At 40.2% G+C, this 13102-nt stretch overlaps 1 protein-coding gene across 1 annotated transcript in view; it reads right to left on the bottom strand.

Moving 5' to 3' along the window:
* Window positions 1-10780: 10780 nt before the first annotated feature.
* The window catches only part of ACBD6 (acyl-CoA binding domain containing 6), a 214038-nt gene continuing 211716 nt past the window's right edge, over window positions 10781-13102 (bottom strand). Inside the window, exon 8 of the mRNA XM_003785668.2 lies at window positions 10781-11068. Within this exon, the coding sequence (XP_003785716.1) occupies window positions 10914-11068 (155 nt within the window). The 3' untranslated portion in view covers window positions 10781-10913. The remainder of the gene's footprint in view (window positions 11069-13102) is intronic.

Genomic DNA, 13102 nt, shown 5'->3' with positions numbered 1-13102 from the left:
CCTGTAGTCCCAGCTACTCGGGGGGCTGAGGCAAGAGAATCGCCTAAACCCAGGAGTTGGAGGTTGCTGTGAGCTGTGACACCACAGCACTCTACTGAGGGTGATAAAGTGAGACTCTGTCTCTAAAACAAACAAACACAAAACCCAACATGAAACCTTGATAAGATCATTGGGGGCTGTTAGATCTTCATCATTAAGTTCACGTCATCATTAAGTACAGGAAATTTGTGGAACAAAAGACATTCCCATCGCTGAAGCTCAAGCTGGTTGTTTTGAACTGCCTTCCTGCAGGAGGGAGTTCAAGGCTTCCCATTAGCAAAAGCTGTGTGTTAGGACAGTCCACTCTCGGGCATCTATTCTCCCACACAGCTCCTCCCACATGCCGCGAATGACGACTCGGTTATAACCATGAACATAATGACCGTACCTCCCCAGCCAGCAGGGTCTGGGAATCCTGAGGAGGCTCATTTTTAAACATTGCACTTTAAAAATTGGAAACCATGAGATGAAGAAAAATTCAATTAAGCGGAAATGAGTTTTGTTTTATTGCCTGCTGCTGAAGGGCTCTGGGCATGCTGAAAGCTAAATAAAAAGCACATCACTGGCGCTCTCTTTCTTGGATTGGTCAATTGGCCCTTTTTGCAGCAGTTGTTCCAACTGCTCTAACACAGTGACTGGAGCCAAAAAGAGAGAGCTCAGCAAAGTCATCCCATCCATACTCCGCTTGGTAGGACCACATTAAAAGCACAGTTTCATGCTGCGAGCTCTGGTGAGGAGACAGCTGCAGGTTCGGGAGGTGCGCCAAGCATTCCTTTGCTTAGGGAGGCAGAGCACAGGTGAACAAAGGACACCCACTCTCATGTGCTGCCCAACTGGAGACGAGAACCACATGTACTATGTCCAGCCACACGAGCAGGTTCAGAGCTGCGGATTCTTGCAGTTGCTCTGAGCTTGTATTCAGACCTCAAAGCCCCAGATCCCCTAAGCTCTGGATTGTTGCCCTCATTCTTCGCAGTGTAAATTTTGTATAGGTAAAAAGAAATGAAGTCTTGTTTCCTGGAAAAACAGAAAAAGACAAAAAAAAAAAAAAAAAAAAAGGACCCACCCATCCTTATTTATTGCCATGTGACTTTGGAAAACAGAAGCTGGTGCGTTTGTTTGTATATGCCTCCTGTGTGTTGGCATGAGATGTGTATGGTAAACCTGTAAAATAAATATGTTAATTCTTTAGAAGCTGATGTGTCTTCCTTTTCATTTGGGTCTCTGGAGTTTTTCTTTAAATAGAAGGAAAAGCTGAGCTGATAAGGGATCTTCTCATCACCAGAAGGAAACCAAATATACAACTCTGAATGCCAGAACTACTTACAGCCATGGAATATCAGAATTACAGGTTCCTCGGTTTTCCTAATAGCCATTTCCTGGGGCACAATCCTCTTGCTCCCAGACTTAAGAGAATGCGTAGAAAAAAATCTGTTGACCACCTAATTCTTAGTGACTGGTGGCATTTTTAAAGTCTTTCACATTTCTAATTGTCTCCCTAGATAAAGTATGTATAATTACCTGCATTTGGGTGAAAGGTGGACAGAGGGATAAAAACATCTCATCAGAGTCTCAGGTCTGTTGGACAAGCATTTTCGTGGACAATCTCCATCTGGGCCTTTTATCTATAGGAGGTTTTATTATTAGGGTGCAAACCTGAAATTTAGCTGGAACGGAAAGAGCCGCAGAGATTTTTTTCATTAAAATTTAAAAAAAAAATTAAAGCCATAGCATTTCTTTGGAGCTGAAGTTTCATTATGGAAAAACTAGAGTGTGCTTTTTCCAGACAGAGGTCTAATATGGCAGTTAGTAGGCACATGCGGCTGTTTGAATTGAGATTAAACTAATTCAGTTTCTCACACCAGCCATATTTTAAGTGCTCAGTATGTGTAGCTCTATGTGGCTAGCGGCTGCTGTATTTGGACAGCACCGATGTAAAACATTTCTATCAGTGCAGAAGGTTCTATTGCACGATGCTGATGGAGTGTGTTTAGGGAGCCTGGGCAGGGAAAACACTGGAAACAGAGACTCCTCAGACCAGTGGTTCTCAACCTTCCTAATGCCACAACCTTTTCATACGGTTCCTCATGTTGTGGTGACCCCCAACCATAAAATTATTTTCATTGCTACTTCATAACTGTAATTTTGCTACTGTTATGAATCATAATGTAAATATCTGATATGCAGGATGTATTTAGGCGACCCCTGTGAAAGGGTCGTTTGACCCCAAAGGGGTTATGACCCACAGGTTGAGAACTGCTGCCGTAGACTGTGGCAGTGCCAAGTTCTCTACAATCTTATTTTGTGTGTGGCATTCTCCTTTACTTTCCTTTTTTCTTGCTTTCCTGGACAGAAACAACTTAAAAAAAAGCACCATATTCAACAATGACTTGCTCAGGTACAAGGCAGGTGGCCGAGCTCTGGGCCTCTCGAATTAATGCTGCCACCACGTTGTGATTTAACCTAAGTCCTAGATGTGCTTTGTGGCCCAAAGTCTGCCTGTTAAATGGGAAGGATACTGGCTACGGGGCAGGAGACCAGTGAGATCCTTGGAGGGATTAAAGTAATGGAGACCCAAAGCCTGTTATCAAGGAGAGACATTTAAGGTCCTTTGCCAAAGTCATCTCCTGTAGTAAATGCTTTATTAGGCTGAGAAAGGCAAAGGAGATCTCCCTGGGTTATGTATTAAGGAAGAGTGGAGATGAGTCCCGCTGGGGAGCAAGGGCGTTGATAGGGGAATACAGAAGGTACGTAGGACTTTTTTTTTCTTCACTTGCCCCATCCTTTGGGTGGCTCTTGGGGAAATTCACAACATGGTTACAAAGGGCTCTGTTGCTTCTCAATTTGGTTACTCATCTGAGTATTTTTGAGGCACTAATAACAGGGCCCCAGAGTTCTGGCCAGTATACACAGTATATATACCAAGCCTTTGTGTAGCCTAACTCAGCTTCCATTCTCAACCCCCTCATTACCATTATGTCTATATCAAGGCTCTGTTTTCAATACATTATCAAAGGCCGACAATTCATTGGACCATTTCCACTTTATGCTCCAGTATACACAGCTTCCACCACAATGCTAACCTAGTAACTTTGTGTAATTATAAAATGTGCTAAGCTCATAGAGGAGAAAGGAGATTTTTTTTTTTTTTTTCCTGGTTTGGTCACTAGAGACCAGCTCTTGAGCAGTCAGTCAGATTTTATTTCTGATAAGGACTTTCCAAAAGAACAGCTGCTTAAGAATAAAGGAAAGAAATCACTAGATCCAATCAGGAAAACATGAAGGCCCAGTAGTCAGGGTTCCCACTGCTTTCCTATCCTTTCTCTTGGGGCCCAGGTTTGCATTTAGCTAGTCACAAAAAGATAAAAAGAAATTAAAGACAGGCCAGGGTATTGCAGATTTTAACTGATTGCTAAACTAGAAGTAAAATTTTGAGAGGTGATCTCTAATGTTTCTGCATGTATTTCCTGGAATTTGACATTTGAGACCTAGTTTTAAAACTGCAGTTTATACCCTAAAAGACTTAAATCCTTTGCCATACTTTCCTAGAACAAACCTGTTTCAGTTTTAACATTTACAATTCCTGGTGCCTTTCTTCATAAAATCCCTTTGGCTGTGCAGGGCAAACACGATCCAGTTGGGATGATGATCTTGATGGCGGCTTCACAGGGAAGCAAACAGTCCAGCCACTGCTGTGGAGAAATACTGTGAGTTAGGTTAGGAGGAAGAAAAAAAGTCAAGGTTTATAAAATGGGCCCAAATCATTAGGAAGAAGGAAATTTTATTATCATCCTTCTAATAGGAGTAATAAAAATAAACCATCCAAACTATTAAATAAAGGTCTTTTAAATGATCAGCCCTGCCCCAGGAAGGGTATATCACATTCTTTCAGAGAACCCTAACCCCTATATGCAGGCTTAGGATTTGCATATAATATTTGTCTCCTTATGATCTTTTCATTCATTTTCTTCTCTCATTTTTGCCAGAATGACTTTAGGATTTTCCTTTAGAATCCTTTCCTTTTGGTGATTTTTCCCTTGGCTGTATCTGCAAACACAAAAATTGAATTTGGGTATTATAGACAAATTGGTGTGCTATTTTGTAGTTAGAGCGAACAAGTCACAGGCTGTCCCTGACTGGATGCACATTTTCGCTTCTTAAAAACATTGGTATGACGAAGAATAGTGGCATGGAAAGGGCTCTTAGAAGGTTCTCAGGCGACTGACTCATATTTTGAATGGTTCAGAAGACCACTGATCTGACTTGAGCTTACAAGGCTGATAGAGGCTGAACTGTCTCTAGAGCTATAGGACAGGATTTTTTTTTTTTTTTAAATGATTTATCTTTCTCTTAGTTGTTTGCCAACCCTGGACCAGAATATCCTGCTGGTTGGGAGGGACTTGGGGGTTTGGGAAAGGCTGAGAATTGCTTTCTGAAAGATAAAATACAGACCCAAAAAAATGGGTCCTGGCATACACCTGAAGTTGGAAATAAGCAGCTTTTTTTTTTTTTAAAGGCCATTAAAATGGTAAATTGGTTTCAACAGATGGCTTTTGCGCAGCAATGGAAAGCCCAGGCAAGGACTTTCGGGGTTAAATCTCATATTTTAGTCACCTGAGACCAGTTTATTATTCCAGAAAAACAAACATCCATAAAGTTGACAGCTCCCTCCTCTCCTCTATAGTGAAGTCCTTGAAGGCTGCCTACTCACTGGCCAGCTGACAGGTGGATGCCTGCATCTAGTGACCTAGGGAACTGAAAGTCACTTTTTCAACACCTGTCAACTGCAGGGCTTAAAGCTTACCGAGGCTGGAGGAATATGGTAGCCAAGAAACTATATTTCTGGTGGGCCAGGACTTTTACACTCACTGCGTGGGCTGGCTTTAAAAAAAAATCATTTTAACATTTAATGCTTCTCAATTAAAGTGATTTCCTGGAGTGGATGCCAAGCTTCGTTTAGAATGCGCATTAACCACTTTCTGTATCAGTAGTTAAAGGCACTGAGGGATTTAAACAGCAATCCACAAGTCTGTTCAGTCAAGGTTTGGCGGAATAAAGCAGATTATAAACAATAATATATGTCTTTCTCTTCTTTTTTTGGAAGGGTTCCAAACTCACAAACAGAGCTAAAGTGCTATAAACATATCCAGGACTAAGCTTTGGGCTCCACAAATGTACTCCATGAAAGCCATGGGCACTAGTGGTGCCACTTTTTATCTCGTGTGTGTGCATGTGCTTGTACTTTAAAAGAGCTTTTTATTACACAAAGTGTCCATCAACTGAACTTACCTTCTAAATATTAAAATGGAAACCAGGACTGCTACACAAGTGAGAGGAAAAATAAATCCTGCTGCAGTGTGGATGCTGAATTTGTTGCTGCTGCCCAGTGAAGTCACTTCTCTATTCCTTAATGCCCTCAGGGTCCTACCTATTCAGCCACTGAATGCAGTTGTTTTAAGTTTGAATAGTCTTTTCCCCACCTAGCCAAGAAACTCACCCTAAGTGCTTAGAATTCACCAGGAGACAAACGCATGCTGTGTGGCCAGCTCTTCCCAAGTTTCCTGCCTGGTTTTTAACCTCAGTGTTGTACACATATTGCTAACTTGTGTTCATTGCTTCTAAGACATACAGGAAGAATCCCTATAAGGAAGATTTTGTGCGTAGTACAAAGTAGCATGTAACTTCTGCACACCTCAGTCTGGTGCTTAGGGTAAGGTGACCAGACGTCCCGCTTTTGGTGGGACAGTCTCGATTTCCAACAATTTGTTCCATGTCCCACGGCGTTTTAAAAAAGTCCCAGTTTTTGGAAAGAATGCACTATAAGCTAGGGAACAGCGGGAGAATGGGAAGGGAATATATTTTCGGCTGCTGAAGAGGTTAATGTAACTTCATTTGGAAATGAAAAGGCTATTGTAAACTCCCTACTCCCCTCCTGGGCAAGGTATCAGGAGGATACTGGCTCCCTCCCTTGCTTCTAGGCAAGGACAATTAACTCAGAAGGAGCCAAACTGTCTGGAACAAACAAGTAGCGCCCCACCCCCCCCGATGTCCCACTTTTGGCAGGACAGTCCTGATATTTAACAATTTGTCCCACATCTTGCGGCATTTTAAAAAAGTCCCGATTTTTGGAAAGAATGCACGACAAGCTAGGGAACGTGGGAGAACAGGAAGGGAATATACGGTTTTCGGTTGCCATGTGGCTATTTCACCAGGATATGACTTTTGTATTATTTTTGTTAATTTTATAATGTTAAACTTTAATAATAACAAATAATTGTTGAGAACTGATTATCGAGAACTGCTTATTAAAGTTTGCATCGTTGTCAGGCCCTGCCTCCCCCCGCCCCACAACGGTGTCCCACTTTACCAATGTTAAAATCTGGTCACCTTAGCTTAGGGCCAAGAGGTTTTGTATTGCTAGAGGAAGGAGTAGTGAGTGCCCTTAGAAGTGACTCTAGTACTTGATACAATGCAAAAGAGTAAAAAATATAATGCAGTAATGGCGTGTATTCGGTAATTGTGCCAATAAAAAGGGATAAAACATAGGAAGAAAAATTTTGAAGAATTCATGTATAAAAGTAGGTGGTGCCTGTAGCTTAGTGGGTAGGGTGCCAGCCACATACATCAAGGCCGGTGGGTTCGAATCTGGCCCAGGCCAGCTAAAACAATAATGAAACTGCAACAACAATAACAACAAAAACAGCCAGCCGTTGAGGCGGGCACCTGTAGTCTCAGCTACTTGGGAGGTTGAGGCAAGAGAATCACTTAAGTCCAAAAGTTGGAGGTTGCTGTGAGCTGTGAAGCCATAGCACTCTACAGAGGGTGACATAATGAGACTCTGTCTCAAAAAAAAAAAAAAAGTAAAAATAACAGGTCAAGTATCCCTAATCCAAAAATCTGAAATCTGCAATCAGGCATCCTCAAACTACGGCCATGGGCCACATGTAGCCCACCTAGGACATTTATCTGGCCTGCCGTGTGTTTTTGCTGCTGCCTGTCCTGTTTAGCAGCCGATTCGTCTTGGGGCTGTAGTCCGGCCCTCCAATGGTCTGAGGGACAGTGAACTGGCCCCCTGTTTAAAAAGTTTGAGGAGTCCTGTCTGAAATGCTCCAAAATCCCAAACTTTTTGAGTGTCCACACGACACTCAAAAGAACTGCTCATTGGAGCACTGTGGATTTTGGATTTTTGGATTAGGGATGCTCAACTGTTAATATAGTATAATGGGAATATTCCCCAATCTGAAAATTTCTGGTCCTAAGCATTTTGGATATGGAATATTCAACCTGTACTAAGTAGGAAATGAGCTGTGAACTCCTAATAACTATCATGATCTATACAAAGACCATGCTTCTCAGGGAGAAGTATGACAACATTTCAGGGGTAAGTGAATAAAGATTAGGTATCCTGAATAAAGATTAAATAAATAACCTTACCTATTCAATCCTTTAATTTTAATTAACACATGTTTGAAAAACTGATCATACTTGGTGTGTAATAAACACCTGCTGATAAATATAACAAGAAAGCATATTTTTTTGAGTCTGATAATCACTACACTTTGACCCCAAACCTCTCTGGTGAAGGAATTATGAATAGTTACTAAAATAAGTAAATGTAAAAATGATCATAATAATTTTTCAAATTACACCATTACAAAATACTGTATTAAGCTGTACATTATAAAGACAAAGCCCAATGTATATATATGAAGAGGCATCATCAGGCCACCAAGAGGTCTGATAATGGACTTCTGAGTGTGATTTCTTTTGCTTACCCTGATTAATGCAGTTCAGGGAAAACTCTTGGACTTGACATCAGAAGTCTTAGCTAGCCTTGGCACCCACAGCTCAGTAGTTAGGGGCACCGGCCACATATACCGGGGTTGGCGGGTTTGAACCTGGCCCAGGCCTGCTAAACAACAATGACAACTACAACAACAACAAAATAGCCAGGCATTGTGGTAGGCATCTGTAGTCCCAGCTACTTGGGAGGCTGAGTCAAGAGAATTGTTTAAGCCCAAGAGTCTTTAAGTTATAGCCTTCTGCAACCTAAGCTCAGCTTTGCCACAGTCAAACGAGTTGTTCATTAATCTCAGAGATGCTACACTGTACATGGAATAATAACCCATAGTCAAGTAGTTAAACTGCAGGAAACTAAGAAACACCTATTTAATGGAAAGGTTCACTGGATTATAGATATTTGCCTTTTAGCTGGCAAATGCTAAAACATTAACAAAAGACATACTAGATGTAATTCCAGGTATTATAATTTGGTTGTTACCTGTCTACCTGTCAAGCATTGAGAGAACGGTATATTGCCAGTTGGCTGACTTCTAACATCTTTCTTAGAGACTTAATTATAACAAGTTTAAAAGACTTACTTAGTTTCTAATTGGTAATTCATGACTTTCTCAGAGACTTTGAAGATACCTCATCTAATAAAATCTTTAGATAATGTATAGACAATTCTAAATATTTATAATGGGGAAAGGGAATGACACTGGCCTAGAGCAGAGCCTTAAGTCACAGAGAGATGATCCATAAATTATATAACAGTAAAATTTTTGAAAATTCAGATACTGATGAAAAAAGAAGAGAGATTTTGGAAACTGATTTTAGAGTGCACTTGTTAAGTTGATGGCTGTAGAGATAGCTTTCAATACTAACTTGAAACCTGTAAAATAAAATTAATAAGAAATAAGTTGGTCTTCTGGATATATACCTAGTAGAGAAATTGTAGGCTCGAATGCCAGGTCTATTTTTAGATCTCTAAGTGTTCTCCATATATATGTACCAGAATGTTTATTGCAGCCCAATTTGTAATTGCTAAGTCGTGGAAGAAGCGGAAGTGCCCATCGACCCACAAATGGATCAATAAATTGTGGTATATGTACACCATGGAATATTATGCAGCTTTAAAGAAAGATGGAGACTTTACCTCTTACATGTTTACATGGATGGAGCTGGAACATGTCTTCTTAGCAAAGTATCTCAAGAATGGAAGAAAAAGTATCCAATGTACTCAGTCTTACTATGAAACCAATTTATAGCATTCTTATGAAAGCTATAACCCAATTATAGCCCAAGAAGGAGGTGAAAGGGGAGAGGGAGGGGAGGGTAGCGGGTAGGGTGGATGGAGGGAGAGTAATTGGTGGGACCATACCTATGGTACATCTTACAAGGGTACATGTGAAATTTACTATGTGTAGAACATAAATGTCTTAACACAATAACTAAGAAAATGCTGAAGACTATGTTAGCCAATTTGATGAAAACATTTCAAATTGTATGTAAAACCAGCACATTGTACCCCATGATTGCATTAATGTACAGAGCTATGATTTAATAAAAAAAAATAAGTTATATTCTTTCTTTAAAACCCATATGGTTTTAGATATGACAAACAGGTAATAAAAGACTTGTCTAAGAAATATCAAGTTCAAACTGCAAAACAGAGACAATACAAGAGTTCCTTGGTAGCTTCTTTTTTTTGAGACAGAGCCTCAAGCTATAGCCCTGTGTAGAGTCTGTGGCACCACAGCTCACAGCAACCTCAAACTCCTGGGCTTAAGTGATTCTTAACACCAGGCTATTTTTTGGTTGTAGTTGTTATTGTTTGGCAGGCCTGGATAGGATTTGAACCCGCCAGCTCTTGAGCTGTAGGTGCCACCTGATAGCTTCTTGATTAGATAACTACTCTGCAAATTTGAAATGAAGAAATACTTTTTGATATGCTAATGCACTAAAATGTATAAAGTAATATCAATTAAAAACTGCATGCAACATTTGGGTTACTTTCCTGTAACTACTGTATGTTTCTTAAAGCACATTCAATTAATATGGAGCATGAGCGTGTTAAGCTGAACAGTATGTTGCAATGTGGCTAACATTGTGGTGAAAGGAAATTCCCCTGATGGATTTCTTGTGGCTTACAGGAGGAAATCACTGGGAGCCAGTTTCAAGAGTGACATACTTGCTGATCCTTTAAATGAAAATAATGCCATATTTGTCTACATCTTTAGTAAAGAACAGAAGGTGTTTTGGTATCCAGAAATAACTTTAAGGATAACACATTAGATAGACCCTAACAGCTCAGAACATTTTTACAGAGACTGCTGCTACACATGACAGGGTCCATATAGCCAATTAAAAGGGCCCTAATAAATTCCTCTCCTGTTTTGTGAAGGTAAGTTTAAGAAATCCTGACTTAACCCAGAGGAATCCTCTAAAATCTATTTCAATCCTAGAGTGAGGTTGCTGAATATTATTCTAAAATGAGGTTTGAGGTTTTGAGGTTTTCAGTAAATCTGGTTGTTCTGATTTCTACAACCTTTACATGACAAAATTCTGTGCTCTCTTTTGCTTAACATCCCTCTTCTTTTCCAATCTTCCCAATTCTATATGCCAAAAGAACAGACATTTTAGCTACCTATTCAGACCAGCTGTACAATGCTACAAGATCATTTGATCTCCACCATATTGTGATTTCATGAGATTTTCCCTAATTGTCAGTATAGTGCTGTTGGTCACATTGTGCTTTTGCATGATTTTCAAAACAGCAGCTATGTTTAATATTGTGAAATATGGTCTGTCTCCTCCTCTCTCCATCCTCTAAAGCAATGATAAATTTCAGAGCATGCTCAGCAGAATTGGATTATATTATGCGCAGTACACATGTTCATCACCAAAACTGTACTCTCCAGAATGTATGCAAGTAGAATGAATTGCTGAGACGTCAAAATCCCAATTCCTCAGAACTGATTTTATTAGCCAATGCATACCAAACATGGGGGGTAAAGAAGTATTATTTTTGCAGTTTTCTTTCATAATTGAAGCCCTATACTATTACAGACTGTGGTTTTCCAGTCTTTTGATTAAGCTTTGCCAGCTGTGTGCCGCTGCAGCACCAAAGTAACTGCTTTGCAGCCTGTCACCTCTTCTGGCAGGCAGCCATCCTGGTCTCGGAGAGTGGGGTCAGCACCAGACTGCAGCAGCAACTCCACAATATCCAAAAACTCACAGGCAGCAGCTGAAAGGAAAATCAACAAATACAGAAACAAGTTTACCAGGAGACAGAGAAACTACTGCAGCAGGAAAGGAAGGTACAAAACAATAAGGAGTGCTGAACAGTGAGCAGTGGTACAGTGGCTGAAAGATGACCAGGTCTGTGGGCAGAACAGCATTATATTGGATTCTCCTTTCTTTCAAAAAAGAGACAAGTCTCCTGCTGTCACCCTGCCTAGAGTGCAGTAGTGTCGTCATAGCTCACAGCAACCTCAAACTCTTGGGCTCAAGTGGTCCTCCTGCTTCAGCCTCCTGAGTAGCTGAGACTAGAGGTTTGTGCCCCCATGCCTGGCTAATTTTTCTGGGGTTTTTTTGTAGGGAGAAGGTCTCACTCTTTCTTGCTCAGGCTGGTCTCTAACTCCTGGCCTCAAGCAATTCTCTTGCCTTGGCCTCCCAAAGTGATTACCAGCATGAGCCATTGCGCCTGGCCCGGATTTTCAAGTCTGAAGAAAATCATATTTATCTTGTTGGTTGCTGAGAAATATAAACAAGTATGTTTTTTAAATTGCGAGGCTTTCTGACTTGATTCTTTCAGTATAGGATGGAAGGAAAGAATAAAAAGTTACAATGTTTAAGTGTTTATTTTACTTTATTACTTCTGAATAATAGTAGGTGTATAAGTTAGATGAAAAGGCTAAAAATATTATAAATGTCAAAGAAAACATTTTGTTTTTTCTTTGAAGTGGGGGTAAGAAGGTAATTGTAATTAGCTGAACTATCAAATTTGTAAATGAAAAAAAAAATAAAGCTGGCATAGTAATTAGATCATCCCTCTAACAAGACCTTTTTAAATAAAATAATAAATGGCACCAATGGGTGTGAATGATGTGTCCAGGGCGTCGGAAGGGGGTAAAAAGGACCTTATAATAAAGATGGCATGGTATTGCCTCGAGATGGACAAACAGACCAAAGAGTAGAACAGAGTATCATCTATTCTTTTGCCTATACTTGAAAACTTGATTTATGACAAAGCCGGCAATATAGATTAGTAAGGAAACAAAGATCCATTAATTAGATGGTGCTGAGACAACTGGGCTAAAGGCAAAAACAGCCATTTCACATAAGATGAAACATAAATTGCAATCAACATACAAAAAGATCAGCAAATACATTAATAATCAGGGAAATGAAAATTAAAACCAAGAGATACCATTTCCTACCCATCAGACTGGCAAAAATCAAACACTTCCAGAATGACAAGCACTGAGTAAGACTGGAGCAAGGAAAGCATCCCCCCCGCCCCGCCACCCCTTCTGCTCCCCGCCTTTAGACTTCTGAGAGTATATACTCCTGCAGTTATTTTGGACAACAGTCTGGCATTACAAGTTAAGCTAAACATATAGGTACCTTCCAACCGGCAATTCTCCCTGGAGTTATATATTCTATAGGAACTTTTGCATACGTTCTCCAGGAGAGGTATTTGCAAGACTGTATAGTGAAACACTGTTCATAAGAGACCTCAAATGTAAATAACCCAAATGCTCATTAACAGTAACACGTAAAAATAAAATATTGTTCACTTGTGCAATAAAATGTCCTATAACACTGAAAACTAATGAATAGCTTCACACAACATGGGTTTCCCTCTGAAACAATGTTGAGGAGAAAAAAAAAACAAGTGAGAAGAATACATATGGTAAATGAAATTAAACACTATTATTCAGACATACAAATATATAGTGAAGCTATAAAGGAAATCGTTAATACAAAATCTGGGGGAGCAGTAGTCTCTTTGGGGTGCTGGGACACACACACACACACACAGACACGGGGCTTCAAAGGTACTGGCAACAACCTGTTTTTTTTTTTTTTTGAGACAGAGTCTCAAGCTGTTGCCCTACCTATGATGCCATGGCATCATCATAGTTCACAGCAAACTCCAACTCTCAGGTACAAGTGATCCTCTTGCTTTAGTTGTTTTGTATTTTTAATAGAGATAGGGTCTTGCTCTTGCTCAGGCTGGTCTTGAACTCCTGAGCTCAAGCAATCCACCCGCCTC

Source organism: Otolemur garnettii, unplaced genomic scaffold (assembly GCF_000181295.1).
Source record: "Otolemur garnettii isolate 467f Iridium unplaced genomic scaffold, OtoGar3 scaffold00016, whole genome shotgun sequence".
Classification (NCBI taxonomy): domain Eukaryota; kingdom Metazoa; phylum Chordata; class Mammalia; order Primates; family Galagidae; genus Otolemur; species Otolemur garnettii.
This window is presented reverse-complemented; position numbering and strand designations above follow the sequence as displayed.